General features: G+C 37.9%; 2 protein-coding genes across 8 annotated transcripts in view; one reads left to right on the forward strand and one right to left on the reverse strand.

Annotated features, from left to right (window-relative positions):
* The window catches only part of TRMT44 (tRNA methyltransferase 44 homolog), a 53,133-nt gene extending 38,040 nt beyond the window's left edge, over positions 1 to 15,093 (reverse strand). For both annotated transcript variants that reach the window (XM_085059725.1, XM_085059724.1), the window contains exons 1-10: positions 14,703 to 15,093; positions 12,932 to 13,049; positions 11,870 to 12,089; positions 10,580 to 10,648; positions 8,310 to 8,417; positions 6,831 to 6,902; positions 4,100 to 4,206; positions 3,273 to 3,456; positions 2,213 to 2,603; positions 1,239 to 1,355 (exon numbers count right to left, since the gene is read on the reverse strand). In XM_085059725.1, the coding sequence (XP_084915851.1) occupies positions 1,239 to 1,355; positions 2,213 to 2,603; positions 3,273 to 3,456; positions 4,100 to 4,206; positions 6,831 to 6,902; positions 8,310 to 8,417; positions 10,580 to 10,648; positions 11,870 to 12,089; positions 12,932 to 13,049; positions 14,703 to 15,093 (1,777 nt within the window). The remainder of the gene's footprint in view (positions 1 to 1,238; positions 1,356 to 2,212; positions 2,604 to 3,272; positions 3,457 to 4,099; positions 4,207 to 6,830; positions 6,903 to 8,309; positions 8,418 to 10,579; positions 10,649 to 11,869; positions 12,090 to 12,931; positions 13,050 to 14,702) is intronic.
* The window catches only part of ACOX3 (acyl-CoA oxidase 3, pristanoyl), an 82,825-nt gene continuing 82,261 nt past the window's right edge, over positions 15,049 to 15,612 (forward strand). For 5 of the 6 annotated variants that reach the window (XM_085059719.1, XM_085059716.1, XM_085059720.1 and 2 more), the window contains exon 1: positions 15,049 to 15,184. The gene's annotated coding sequence lies outside the window, so the exon portion shown is untranslated. The other variant, XM_085059717.1, reaches the window with a different exon arrangement.

Below are 15,612 nucleotides of genomic sequence, written 5' to 3' on the forward strand. Positions count from 1 at the left end.
ATATAATTCAGTAAAGATGACAAAAGAGCTGTAGCCATGCTCTTCTCTGTCCTCCTGGGCATGAGCAATGTCCTTCCAGACCACCAGAAGTTTCTTGTTATGGTGACATGTTACTAAGAGAATAATCAAATGGTGTCTCCTGAAGCCCTGGGGAGTATCCATGTGACGTAAATTGCTAAGAAAGACTAGGATTAAGGACAGACCTTTCTTTGTGGGTAACGTGCACACAGCCTCCAAGCCAATTTAAAATGCTCATTCCATTTACAATGTAACAGGTTGCAAAAATCTATTTCACCAATTCCTAATGATAGGGAACCAAATTCATACACATAATACACTCAGTGTGACCAACTCTTTTTAATGGATGGTAATTCAAAACGATTTTATAATAGCCAAGTGTACAGAAATCCCTAGTAGATGCTAAACTTGCTTAAGTTAACCACTGGCAACAAACAGGTTGCATACTCAGGATGACTTGCCATGGGTTAGTTGATCAGTAATTTACAGGAGACATAGAATTGTTAGGACATAACACACTTTGAAATTTGAAGCTGCTTTAATGCTGATAAAAACTTGAATATCTCATTTTACTGCAAAGCTACATCTCAGTTTTGCAAAACTTCACACTGACAAAAAAGCCCCAAACCAATCACACAAAACACACCACCACCACACATTACAAAAGGAAAAAAAAACCCAACCCCAAAAAACTGCTATCAAAAACCCCAGCCAGCCACAGAGACCTGCTACTGAGTTGTTTCTGCCATGCTACCACAAGCTACATAAACACATCAAGCCTCACAATTACAGGTCCTTTTGGAGGCTAGTTTTGTTTCATGTCAGCATTTACACTTGGAGGCTTGCTAAGATCAGACCAAGACTCAGTTCAACGCTTAGTAAACATATTCTGTATTTGACAGCCCCAAAACCATCAATACAGCATAGGAAAATTAGAAAGTCAAAGAACAGCATCGAATTAGCCACTTAAACTAAAGGTTTGTCTTCTCAGATAGTCAGCGTAAAACATTTTGCTGATACATACCTTACCAATATAATTCATAAGAGTTTTACTAACAATATCTTGGAGCAAAGAGCACATAAAGAATATTCAGCTTTCCACAAAGGTACAGAAAGCAGTTAAAAAACCACCACCATAGTAATTTTTCAGTTAAATTTAACTGCATATAGAGGAGGTAAAATAAATGATTAAGGAAAAAAAAAACTCAAAACTCCTTTACCTTCAAATACTTGATGATTGTTCTTGAGTAGTGTCTGCAGGCCTCCATATTCACTTTTCAGCTTTTTTAAAGTCTCTTTATTTAAGTGTTCTGCCACTTCTCTCAAGGAAAGGCTTTCTGCAATAAAAAATGGTAGAGATATTAAAAACTTTTATATATAAAACCTTAACACAACTCAACTTTTACGTAAGGTAATGATTAATGAGCAGAGTGTCTGAATTATCTACAAGTACCGCAGCAACTTTTTTCTCACAGTATGATGCCTGATATATATTTTATATGTGTATTGTCTGTAAACCAGCAGCTTTCATTCTACAGGGCTCAGGCCAGAATTTCCACAGTAAGACACACTTTTTATTTGCTCTGCTTTTTTCACAGTAGCATTTAACCCTTTTCGTAACAAGCATTGTTTGTAAGCACATAGTTAGAAGACTCAAGCAGTAATATATGACAAACTACAGTCAGTAAATAATAAAAACAGATGGAGAAAAATGGAAAGGTGGTAGTAGTGAGCCTGACTGCTTATACCATTAACAGCAACTTAATATTATTTTGTTGCTAAGACTAAACTAAAAATTTGTAATCACGTTGTAACCTAATGGCACTTTAGAGCACTTATTATATAATCCTTACAGAATTATTGCTAATTTTTATGTGAATATTCAAAACCATAATATTTCCTACAAATAGGGCAGAGTGTTGTAGCATTGTGGGTTTAGCGTGGTTTGGTTTAATAAAAATTGATTCTATAACAGTATTTAAGTACAAACCAAAAAAAGACCTCACACTAATTTCAGAATATTCTTCTACATGCAATAAAACACAGTGGAAAAAAAAGCCACCTTTGATTGCCACTTTTCTGTTCTCAGTGTTTCCTAAAGATCTATCCACTTACTAAATTGACAAACATGAAAATTTGCTGGAAAAGACAGGTTCTACCAGCCAAAGATAATGTAAAGGAAAGATAACCTCACCTCCTTGATTCCAGGTATTCACATTTCCACCCTGCATGTCAGAAGATGATTTTTGGGGGGCTGCATTCAACAGCAAGTTGGCCACGTTGAGAACCACTTCATCCACAAAATCCCGAGGGAGGGAAGCACAATTTCTGATTTGCTCTACTTTTTCTCTGGGTTGAAATCCAGGCATCCAAATTGTATCAGCTGTCTCAATCTCATCTTCAGGAAGTTCCAAGGCTGTTTCTTCATGTAGAGCATCACAGTGATCCTTATGCTTAACTCCAACCCTTCTGTCACACGTGGCCACAGCACAGGTCTGACGGCTGTTAATAAACTGTGCTATCTGCTGGTCAATCAGAGCATGTTCTGCAGCTGGATAGGTCCTGCTTTTTCCAATAAGGCTGACCTGGTTTAGTAGAAACAGCTAAATCACTATTTAGAGTCCCCATACTTACACCCAGCCCCACAACCTGCACATGTTCATGCAGGCTTCTCACTAAACTACAGGAGAATCCAGTATCAACTCAATGCTCAGTAATATCTGAGGGGTTTTTAATTCTAGCTGTTGAATACTGGTGCCCCAGAAGAAATACAGTAAATAAATCATAATCCATCATGCTATATTGTCACAGAGCAAAAATATTGTTCCTGACCCTCTGATTGTTTAAAGCTGGACACCTCTTCCTACTGTGAAATCATTTCACTTTGAATTTCACTGGGCATGAAAAACAGCAAAATTAAGTACATAAAAAGCAAGATAGCCAGCTTTTTGCCAGCTAGGCAAAAAATATGAGTTTTTTTAAATTTTCCATCATATATAGTGACATAAGAGAAAAATCATGAAACATTTCATTCTTTCCTGCTTTAGGACTGTACCTAAAACATTAAGAGTAAAATTCCCAAGAAAACAATGAGTGTATTTAGGCTCTTTTCAGAGCATACTGTATCAAGTAATGAAGCTGACATAATCTTATCTTACAACAGTAAAAATGAACAAACATTCATATGCTTCAAACAGAGCAGATTGAAAAAAAAAGAAAAAAAAAGACAAAAGCCCTACACAGGCCAAAATTACCCTTTTTGTTGATGGAATTCTAAGGCAATCTTCCTCCACATGAAAGCCACATACAAATCCCACTTGGGCAACAAAATCAAGATATTCTCTGTACTGAGTTTTCTTGCTTTGTCTTCGGCTGTATTTTCCATGGAAATCAAAGAAGCAGCATGGCAGCACAAAGTAGCAACATGAATAGGAAGACCTACAAGAAGGATAACAAACTGCTGAACAGTAAGTTATTTCAGAAAACACAGAAATTTATCAAATAACCTATCAGATAAAATCCACAATGGAAATTTTTATTAAGCAACATTTTCATGCAATAGTACTTCTAACTTGCTCTTTCAGTAGAATTATTAGTTTAATCAAAAATACTACTTAAAAAAGTATTTGCTGTAGCAAACTACTTTGCCAACTTAGTTTGCAGAAGTAAATCTCTAAACTACTGCTGCTGGTTATAAAGAGTGCAACAGCTCAAGGGAAGGCAGAACCATAAGCATTTCTTTACAACAGAAAACCACAACAAAAAGAGAAACAACAGATTCACATATAAGGAATAAAAAACAGTTCTGGCTTTTGAACTTCAAAAGCAAAATGCTGCACTGAATTCTGTGAGAAAGTAAATACTGCAGCTGTGCTTCTCCACAGAAAAAGAAACACTTTGTAAAAATAATCAATTTGCATCAAAAGTAGCCAGTCTTGCAAGAACAACAGGTGTAGAAGCAAAAAGGAATTTTTTACCAAGCCCACATAGGTAATTACGGGGAGTTTGTTTGGGTTTTTTTCTCCCCGTTTGTTTTTTTTTAATTCCTTCCATCCCACTCCCCTCCCTCTGCAAAACATACCTAGCTGCAATTACAGGTATCCATGGTGTTAATTCATCTGAATGGTTTCCTATGAGCCAGTCAGTATCTGGAAAGAGATGACTGTCACCTGGAATGATTGTAGCTTCCTAAAAAACAAACCACCACAGTAAGTGAATCCTAATACAGGTTTCTATAAAGCATTTTATTTAAAGCACTAAGCAATAATATAAAGTAATACCAGCTGACAAATACAAGGTGAATGAGCACCACAGGCACCAACAATGTTTTCCTCAGGTAGCAATTCTTTATAGCTACAGAAAAGTAATTTAGCAAACACCCACAAATCATTGGTCAAAAAAGAAGTGGAATAACAACTCTGATTAAGATATCTAGCATTTAAATATATAAACAAACATTATACACTGAATTATGATTTCTTGCCAATCTCCTTCTGTCACTTGTATGCCTGAACTCAATTTTTCAGAAAGTCACTGAATTTGCTGTCTTGCAGTCTGTAGGACTCACACAGCAATTAATCAGAACACAGCTTCATTGTTATTTTCTCTTTCTTCACAGATGCTGCCCAAATCAAATCCTAGTATACAGAACACTCTTCACACCCCATCATCCAATAAAAAAACAATAACAAAACAACCCAAATAAAACAAACAGGATGAATTCTTCACACAGGCTAAATTTCAAAACTTCTAAAGTGCCTATAATGTTTGTGCCTCACAAACATGTTTTCTCAGTTTGAACTATGTTCAGCAAAGAAAGTATTGAAATGTGTTGATACCATGGAAGTAGACACTCTTCCTTGAAAATGTGTATGAACATTAAAAGAATTATTGGGTAAACTCGAAAAAAGCTTTAGATTTGAACTTCCACAGACCTTTAGGAAAAGTTCTGAAAATTATGCCCATAATATCTTTTCTTTTATATAGAAAATGTATGTTTTATGAGCTTAAAATTCACATGCATATGCAAAGCAGTATCTACATAGGAATTAAAGAAAAAAAACCAACAAACAAAGACAAAACAAACCACTTACTAGGGAATTTCAGACTATCCTGGTTACATTCCAAATCCCCCTAATGGATCAATATGGTGATTATGTTGACTTACAATTGTTCACTTTAAATACTACAGCTCATTTTTAGTTATGTATGTACATTTCTAGATAATGAATGTAACAAGTTTCTTTTTGGCAGATTAGTAGATGTTAAATTACCAAGTCATTGGTAAGTGTTTTCTAAAGGCTGATTAAACATGTTACTCATAATTTACATCTCAGTTTTGGTCATTCAATGCAGGCCTAGCATGAATTATCAGTGCCACACTGCCCATTTTGACAGCCCCCCATAACCAAATTTGTATTCACCAGGTCTGACAGCACTTTGGAGACACAGAGTGCCACCTGTTACATCCACTCACATTGTCAGCATTGTACTGAACGTCACAGATGGCAACATCCATCCTGCAACTCATGCTTTAAGTAAAGATCAAAACAAAATTAGCTTCAGGGGTAACAACAGGCTGTGAGCAGGTGCTTTTACCTTCTGTGGCTCCCATGGCTACAGGAGCCTTGCAAAATCATTTCATCCTTCCTGCTCACTGTCTAACTCCTAGCATAAATCATCACTTTCCTCATATGCGTATTTTTATTGTTTCTTTCTGGCCAAAAAAAAAGGAACATGTAACATAAAGACACAATGCTGTTCAGCATTGTCAGATGTGACTGAATACAAGAGGAATGAAGGAACACCACAGCTTGATGTTTCAGGTTGTTTGTTGAAGCTTTTCAGTAAGATCTGCTTGCAGACTGCAGCAAAGGACTATGGCAGTTTTGGCAGTCTGTACCCAAAATGGCAGGGTGGCAAGGAGAAGGCTACACAACACTGAAATCTTCACCTCCCATCTGTGAAAACTGATGTGCTTTCACTAATTTAATGTAAATTGTTAGCATCCAAAGATATGTTGAATTAACTTTAAACAAAACTATTAGGGAATACCTACAGGTGGAAAATTATTTTATTGTATTGGAAGCTGACAATTTTTGAGAGAACACAGTGAGAAGTTTTAGACTCTGGAGAACAAGAGATGAGCAACATCTCACCTCCAAAGGGCAACTGTTCATTGGCACCATACTTAATGGGTACCAGATTAAAGATGTCTAGAATCAAAGCGAATCTTCTTGTGCTCAAATTGTTTATAAAAATGCTAATATGGATCTTGAAATATAATCCCTCTTTCAGACTCATTGTCCTGTTCATTTCTGAAAACTGTTACTGCAATTATTTAGGTTGGCTCCTTTAAGGTTCAACAACCATTTTGCTCCCAAAACAGAACATAGCACTAGAAGGCTAGAACAATTTTCAAGATGATCCAAAATTATAGTGGCTTTATTATCTTTTATGAGCTATTGGTGCAAATAAAGGTGCTTAATACTGATCTTTCAGTAAAAAGAAAGCTTGTTTCATGCTGTGAAAGTCTCTACATGCAGTAAGGCATCACGCCAGTGGTTCCTGACTGAAAAATAAGTTGCAAATATGCAAGGGTATGATACACCACTGCTGTCATAATTCGCTTTACAACCTAATTTATAGATCCCCCAGGGGATATGGGTGGCATCACACCAAACCCATGTGTCACTTTAGACAACTGTCTGTAACTCAGTATGCTTCCTTACACTTGCATCAATGCACCCTGAAACAATGAACAAATGAATAAATTTACATATCAGTAAGACTGACATACATTTCCATAATACCTCTAAATGAGTCTCTGGTCCATACATGTCCCATATTTTTCTTCTCCTCACATCAATTCCTTTGCCTGAATGCTGAAATAATTGAACAACAAAATGTGCCAATTTAAGTACTACTTTTAGCAGAAATTGTCAAACAGGCTCACTAAAAGTACATATTAACACTGATTACTTCATTCATGCTAAAATTTAGACATGAAACAAAAAACAGCTTTGCCATTTCAGGCAGAAGCTGAATACTTTTAATCCCTTTCTTCTCTTTAAAATATGATGAGAATTACTAGGAAAACTTAAGAATGTATCTGGCTCAAAATTTTACCTGGGCACACCTACTGAGACTGCTCTTGAAAATCTGTATCTCTACAAATGTAAAAGCAGAGGTATTGATTTTTGGTTTGTTTGTAAGTTTAAAACCTTTCATAAGGTGAACACTACTGCAGCACCTCCAGGGCTCAGAGAAGAATGTGACTCTAAGCAGTCCTTAGTGGAGAACCACCTTTTGACTATAGAAGCCCAAACACTTTTGTCTCTCTCTGAATTAAAGGGAAGAGGAAATAGACTGGAAACTAAAGCAAGAAATGAAGAATATGTAAGTACTTTAAATTCAAGAACCTTGTGCAGAACTAAGCAAAAGCAATTACTAAAAAAAGTCTCATAAAACTCTCACACATTATTTTTTTGAGTGTTTTTCAGTATTCCACCTAATGAATGAATGAAAAGTCTACAGGGAAAAAAGCAGCTCACATAAACAAAATTTTAGTGGCCACAAAAGAATATAAAGCTTCTTTTAGGAGAACCTGGGACATTTCCATCTGCCCCCAGTGATATCTATTCATCTAATAAGAGATATTAATTTTCTCTACAAATTTTACCACATTCTCCCGAAAGTGGAAAATTCAATTTTCTGGAACAGACAGACCCAGCTTCAATGGGTTTTGTTTAGTCTCACTGACTTTTTTTTTTTTGCTGTTGCTATTTAAGCAACTATGCCTCAAGAAACTGAATTATGCCACAATTTCACTCCCAAAAGCACAGTATCTTATAAGACATTTTCAATTAAGAAATCTCAGTATTGTTTTCAAAGATATAGAAAAACATTTTCAGGACATCACAAGTAGAACTCAGTCTAGATAAAAGTAAGTTCATGAACACATCTTGTGAGAGAGAATCGCTATGTCAAGATTCCACATTTCATTTCACATAACTAAAATACAGCATTACTTTTTCATTTTCTTCTTAGTTTCTAACCTTAGAAAAAATAGCCTTGAATTTAAATGAAATGCACTAATAAAAATAGATAAACAAATGAAAGGTTTCTAATGTGCTGGTAGGGATTTTCTCTGGGTAGCTAGAGTAACAAAATCCTATTTTAGCAACATGAACTGATGCGGTTTTGTCTGTCTGCATGCCAGACAAAAGGAAAGCAGAACAAGAATACTGACTCTACTTTTTAATTATTATTTTAGAATGCACTCTGTTTACCCCTTCATTGTTTAGAATATGAACCAGTAGACCATTTCCACATCCAAGATCAACAAATGACTGTTTCTTGGTCAACCCTTTTTCCTTTCTCTCTTCTTCCCAAAGAATCTAAGACAAGAAAACAAAACATTTTAGATTTCTGCTCTCAAGTTTCCCTATAAGAAAAGAATCAACATTATTGGAAATGAAAGGAGAAAGCTGGGAATGCAGATGTGACAGAAAACATTCACTGTACTCACAGACAAAATAACTTCAGAGAAAAAAAAGAAAGAAACAAAACAAAACCAAACAAACAAAACACTGTTTATGGAGTGGGACAAGAATTATGTTGCAAAATACCAGTAATTTTCTAAGCAGTAAGCACATCCTCCAATCCCTTTTTCAGTCACTGTTAGTTGAAATTAATCAGGTCTTTACAACTCTCTGCTAGAATAAGCATAAATGTAAAATCAATTGCTAAAACAATGGGTACAAGATAAGAACAGTGGAAAGCAGACAAAGTATCAAGTAAACTTCAATAGTGTCTCTTCAAGTAACACCACAGATGCATTTATATCCACTGTATTAAAAAAAAATTGGTGGCAGAGCTGAAAATAAAACCCAAAATGTTCTTTTGTAATCACTTGATGATATATTGGTACATGTTAACATTCCTTTCTACTGAACAAAGCAACAGTGTTACCTAGCAAGTTACTGACCCAAATTCTACATCAGCTAATGGGGTTTTAGCCATATTCTAGTCCCTGCTCTGTACATAAGTAGTTACTTTTACATAGAAATGTAATTTATAATTAATAAGTGGATGTTTCTCTGCAGAGCATGGAATAATCTCTGTCACTTTCAAACTCTTTTTCCTTCAATGAGAAATTAGAGACCACACATTCACCACTCTGCACTCTGATTTTTCACAATAACTAAATCCTCAAGAGTATTTAACTATGAAAATTAGTATTTGCAACATTGTCACTTTTGAATATCAGTTTTGGAAAGAAGCTGAAGATAAACAGCCTGATAATCTCATGATTAAGTTTTTAGATTTACCAACCATTGCACTATGGCACTCTAGGCAGTACAGAAATCCTTAATAACCTCCTTCAGAGATCATACCTATCCTCCAATTCCTGCACAGCTTTTCACAACCCAAACTCAACAGCTACTTCCTCGGGCATGCCTCTGGACAGCTGGTGACATCAATATGATTGCAGAATAAAATGAGGTCACATCTTGATGCCATAAACCCATAATCACTTAACATTGGACCTACCTTCTCTTAACCACCAGTTTAATGTACTTCTAAACAATGAGTTTCATACACCACTATATAGATACCCAAACATTTTGCAGAAGGTTAGGTTATTAATATCATACTTTAAGTTTTCACTTATATAAGCTGTGTATTGAACTATTTTAATCAAACTACTGCTATATCAGCTAACACATAACCATTGTTAACCAACGTTCAGATGTACAAAAATGCTATCACTCCAGAATTTTCTTGTGGCTACAACTAAATTCCGAATTTCCAACATCAAATATTAAGACAGTGGTAAAAATGGTATAGATTAGTCTATTACACAGCTCTTTCCACAAGTCAGTATCTAAGATTCTAACAGGTTAAACAGCTAATTATCAAAATAAATTAGTCCTCAACAAGTACTGTAAATGAGCTAACTTACTTATAAATATTAATTTAGATAGGATGCTACGAGTATAGTTCAAGGTGGACATGCTCTTACCACACTCTGGATGGCAGACAAAAACATTTATGTGACTACACAGTGACACATTTTGATGCCTCTAAAAAAACCAGAAGTTTATAGTAACTGCAGGTGGCAGAATTTTCATAGAATCTTAAGTATGAGATGCCTGAGAAAACTGCACTAAGCATTTATCTGCATTCCTAGCATCGACAGTTGGCCTTATTATATTTGAAGATGGGATTTGAGATGAAATTTTAACAGGGGAAGGTGCAGCAGTGGAAAACCTTTAGCATAAAATGAAGTAGTAATAGAAAAATTTATAAAACAATCAATCCTAATCTCTATCTGGTCCATGTAACCACTTCAACATCAGTGCTTTTGGCTTTATCACTCAGAAATAAATAAATCCTGTCTATGTAGATCGTAAATTTCCTGTGACAGAAGACTGTAAATCTTCATCATACCTTCACAAAGAAGTTTTTGTTTACCTCTAAATGATCTTCTTTAGAGAGGTTCTATTATTAGGAAAGAAAACCTTACAGCATATTTTTAAGTAAAGCAGATCCCTACCAGCAAGTAAGTGGCAATGGCAACATCTTCATAAACAAATTTGTCAGGATCTGTCACTTCAGGCCACACCTTCAGAAAAAAAAAATAGATTAAAAAATAAGAGAAAATTTCTTTTCTGCATCATTTGAAATAACCTCAACAATGCTCAGACACAGTAACTTGGATACTTATTTGCTTCAATAGGTTTCTGGACTTTGCAGATTTTGCATTTTAACCTCATTAAAATATACACAAAGAATATAAAGACTGGTTGATTTTGAGTCACACAGAGGAATGATGGTGTAAAGAATGTCTGCTTTTGAGCAAACAATAGTTTCTACAAACATCTTGGCTACACATGTGCAGGTCACTTGTAAACTACTGCATCTGTTCTGCAAAAGACCAGGTATCTTTTGCTTAACTTTCTCACAAGAAAAATTCTTATCTTGTACCTGTGCAACATTAATAAAATGGACATTTGTAAATTTCTTGTCACAAAGTAACAGAAAAAGAATTATCCTGGCACAACAGAACATGAAAAATCAAAAGCTGAAGCAGGAAGACAGAAGTTACAAGTATCATTCCCAAGTGTTATTTTGTAAATGAAGAATTGAAACAAAGACTAAAATGCTCAACACCATCAATTCTACTACAGAGCCAAAGACTGATTACTGCCTTAGCCAAAAGTCCAATTATCCTCTCCTATGTATCTTCCCATTAGTACAGAAATATTAACAGCAAAACCTACCAGCATTTTCACTGTATGTTTTACAAAAGCATTGACCAATTTCTTTTGCTTGCAGCTAGAGCCAAGTTTGTAAGAATAAAAACGTTACTTCATACAGAACTTAAGGTGATCTCTGTTGCTCTTCAGGATCCCCAGGATTTAAAAAAAAAAAAATTACAACACTGCTCCTCTAACTCAAACGCCTATTAAGTAAATATCCAAAGGTTTTGGAGAAGGAGGTGTTTTATTCATGCCTTCAAAAATGTGGATGACTTAGTATTTATTCCACTGACCTACTGCTTCCTTTTTATCACAAGGGATACATCCTGGAAAATGCCTAACTCCTCCAAATATTTATTGTGAATTTGGCTCTAACTCTTCTTTTTCCAGTTAAGTTCTTCCAAGTATTAAATTGTTTTATTCTCCATACATACCACCCCCCTGCCAAAATACGAAAACAAAAAACATACATTATAATTCAATTGTTTCTTTTCTTAAAAAAAAAATATTGAAAGAAGCAGCTTCATTACACAATGTAAAAAAATATGAAAGGATGATATTACTGCATTTACTGCTGAACTTACCTTTACCATCTCTTTGTACTTTTCCTTGAGGTCTTGATAAACCTTGCTGTATTTTTCTACAGAAATGAGTGAGAGAGTACTTTTAAACTCACTGGGTTTTTGCTCCACTGACCATTTAGCCAGTTTGGACAGAAGTTCATTTCCAAGCCATGCAAGCTTGGGGTAGACAATTCCATCTGAAAACCAATCTTCTGGAAATGGAGCTACAACAGATACAGACCTTAAAAACAAACAAAAAACTTAGCTGAAATAATGAAATACTGTATTTATACTATCTCCAGGACAGAGAAAACAATGATCAAGTGGAGCAAATCAGCAGATCAAAGATATAAAACTAGACTGTAGAATAAGGAAATAAGTAGAGAAACAAAAGGAAAATAAACCAGAGAAGTTACTGAAGAACAGAACAGTCTCCCCTGAATTTTGTTATCTCATTATCTCTCAACTCAAACACTGTACATGGGAGTCCATGCTGCATTTAACACAATTAATGAGGACTCACATATGATGAGCAACCTGATTTCACAAGATAGGCAAACACTAGACAGCAAAAGCCAATTTATTAAATTCCTGAAAAATAACAGGAAAATTTAGGAGAAAAATATATCCATGGCCACAACTCACTATTTCATCATCTCTAACTTTATTCAGACTTTAGCACAGCTACATGCCCATATGCTCAGGACCAAACTGAATGATGTACACTTCAGTGACTGAAGCTCAGTGGGTTTACAGCAACTCCAACTCCTTTTTAACACCCACAAAAGCTTTCTCACAGGCACTACTACTTCCTCCTGATCAGAAGAGACATATTTTTTCTAGACCACACACAGATACAGTCCATGGATACATTCAAAGGTGAAACACGTTTGTTTTATGTTATTCTGGCTATTGTAGATGTTTCTTTTAATAGAACACTATGCACTCATACAACACTGCTACTGTAATTTACTAACCAAGCAGAAAATTATAAAGTCTAAATTACCTACATACCAATACTAAACCATTGTGTGACTCTTGCAATAACTCACTGTTTGCTTCCTCTTTCACTCCCACACTTACCATTCTTCATCTTTTATGTGTTTAAGTTGAATTTGATAAATATTGCACTTTTTAATCAGGTATTTTCCTTCACTGTTTTCCTCCAAAGGCAGAAAGGTCACAGTTCCATTGCAAACATCTGAAAAGATATGCAAACAGGGATTTATTATTCTATGGTGCAACCCACCCAGGTTAGCATCAAAATGAACTTCTGCCTCCTTACAACATTAAATGCAAACCAGTGGGGCAAGATCTAAGACAACAAAGAATGAACCATAATTCTAGGAATAGATCTGTTTCTTGGTGTGCCTGACATCTGAGACTGCTGGATGAATTGAATTCCCAAAATTTAGCATTCTATTGCATGATTTTTCCAAAATATCTAAGTCTGACCAGGAGTACTCATTTTTATCAATCTTAACTACTTTAATAAAGTAAAAACTAAACAATGAGATTTTTCTAGCATATGACTACTGCATTCCCATAGTAAATCCAGAGTTTTGGAAGCAAATATACACTTATTACTCTATTATTACTACTACACCTATTACTCTATTATTATTACTCTACTACACCTAAAATTACTCTATTAAAAAAATTAAGTCTTTTTTTGCTGTTGCTTAGCAATTTCTTACAGTAGCTTGTTAAGTTCTCCATTTTGAAAACAGTTTTTCAATTACCACCAAAACACACATTCTTGCAATCAAAAATGCTTAATGGCTACATAATCAATTTTCAATGGACTCCAAAATTTTCTGAGTGAGACAAGAAAGAATAATTAGTAATAGAGCAAACACTAAGTCTTGCTATCTTGTCCCATCCTTAGCAACTCCATCTCCAACATTTTTAACTGTTAAACACATAGATTAAAAAAAAAATTCCTAGGCTTTTTCTTAGAGATAGGCTCTCTAGATGCAGCTCAGGAGCATCTTCTCTTAACATCAAAAGAAAATATAAACCAAAACTGCAACATATATTTTTTTTGGAGGCACCAATTTTTTTTTAAGGCATCAGATAAGAATCATTGGCCATAAGAACATCCCAAGACAGCCCCATAAATGACTATTGGTCTTTCTGAATTGTAAATCAAGTTGTTTCCGGAATTCTGACTCTTTCCAAAACATTACTACTAGAATTCCATCAGTATCCACATTTTTTTCCAAAATTTATCTTAAAAACCGTGTCAAGCTCTATCCTATGTAAGTTTACATTAGCAGGATTTATTGCAGAGTATTACCATCACACAGTGTTAAAAAACACTCCAGAACAAAACAAAAACAAAACACCAAAACATAAAAACCACCCAAACAAGTTGAGCTTCTTTCTTAAGCAACACTAAGCAGTGGGAAAGTCGACACAAACCCTTCGACTTGGCCAGCAGGCGCCACAGCTGCCTACAGGTTTCAGTAATTCCACATTTCCAAACACTGCAGTCACTCACTACAAGCTGCCATCAGTCTGCACTACGAGCAGTGTTGGTGGGCAGCTCACCCATGACAGGAGCTCCTGAGCATCTCAGCTGTTTGACCTCTGTAATTTGTATTTCAGCTACTGAAATTCAGTGCTTCCCAGCGCAACAACGGAGGGGAAAAACAAAACCTAAGCACACGATCAGGACAAAAATACATCTTCATTCCCACAGGTAGTGGAGGGGGGAAAAGGGGTATTTCTATCATGTGCGAGACAATCTCCGAGGGGACAGGAGCTCCACGACAGGACCACAAGAGCCCCGGCACCTCACCCGCTCAGCGCCGGACTGCCCTGCCGCCCGCCCAGCGCCGCCCCCGCTCACCTTGCACCGCCAGCTCCCGGGCCGGGCTTGCGGCAGCTCGGCCCCGCGGCAGCAGCGTCCTCAGCACGGCGCGGAGCTCGCCGGGCCCGCCCCAGGCCGCGAGGGGCGGCGGCAGAGACAGCTGGTCCCGCACCTCCCTCCAGAGCCGGCTCAGCTCCGCGGCCCCCGCCGCTCGCCCCTCCTGCCCGCCTGCCCCCGCGGCAGCGAGGGATGGAGATATCTCCCCGCCCTGCCCGAGCCGCACAATCCCCTCCGCCTGGACGGCGGCACCGCTCAGCCGCCTGTTTGCCACCTGCGGCTTCTCCAGCCACACGCGCACGGCCGCCCAGAAGCCGCGGGGCAGCGCGGAGCCGCCGGGGTCCCGCACGGCCGCCGTCCCCACCAGCCCCATCCACCGCCCGCTGCCGCCGCCGCGCCGGGAGGCGGAGCGCGTCGCAGGCTGCTCCCGTCAGTTCCCGAGGCGGAGACGGCGGCGGCTGCAGGTACGTACCGGGTCCCCTCGCCCCGGCCCGCGGCTCTGAGGCTCCGAGCGCCGCGACTGACGGCAGCGGTGCCGAACTGCGGCTGGAAACACGGGGAGCCGCCAGCTCCCGGCAGGGCTGGCACCGCGAGTGCAGCTCTGTGTGGGGAATGTCTGTGCCGCTGGGACAGCCGAGCTGCCTCCTGAGAGCAGCGGGCTCCGGCCCGGCACGGCTGACTGACACCGGACGGTCAGCCCGGCCCAGCAGGGAGACGCCTCGGTACACGTTTTGCAGCAAACAACAGTACATTACGCAGTCTCTCTTCGCCCTGTCCGAGCAGCAGCGAGGCCGAGCCGTGAATTGGGGCCGCTCAGGTAGCGGCTGTGCAGTGAACCCTCACAGGGCTCTGCCGGAGCGCTCCGTGCTCTGCCTTCACCCTGCTCTGAGCG

The sequence above is a fragment of the Lichenostomus cassidix genome, chromosome 4 (assembly GCF_008360975.1).
Source record: "Lichenostomus cassidix isolate B80296 chromosome 4, HeHo_3.0, whole genome shotgun sequence".
Classification (NCBI taxonomy): Eukaryota; Metazoa; Chordata; class Aves; order Passeriformes; family Meliphagidae; genus Lichenostomus; species Lichenostomus cassidix.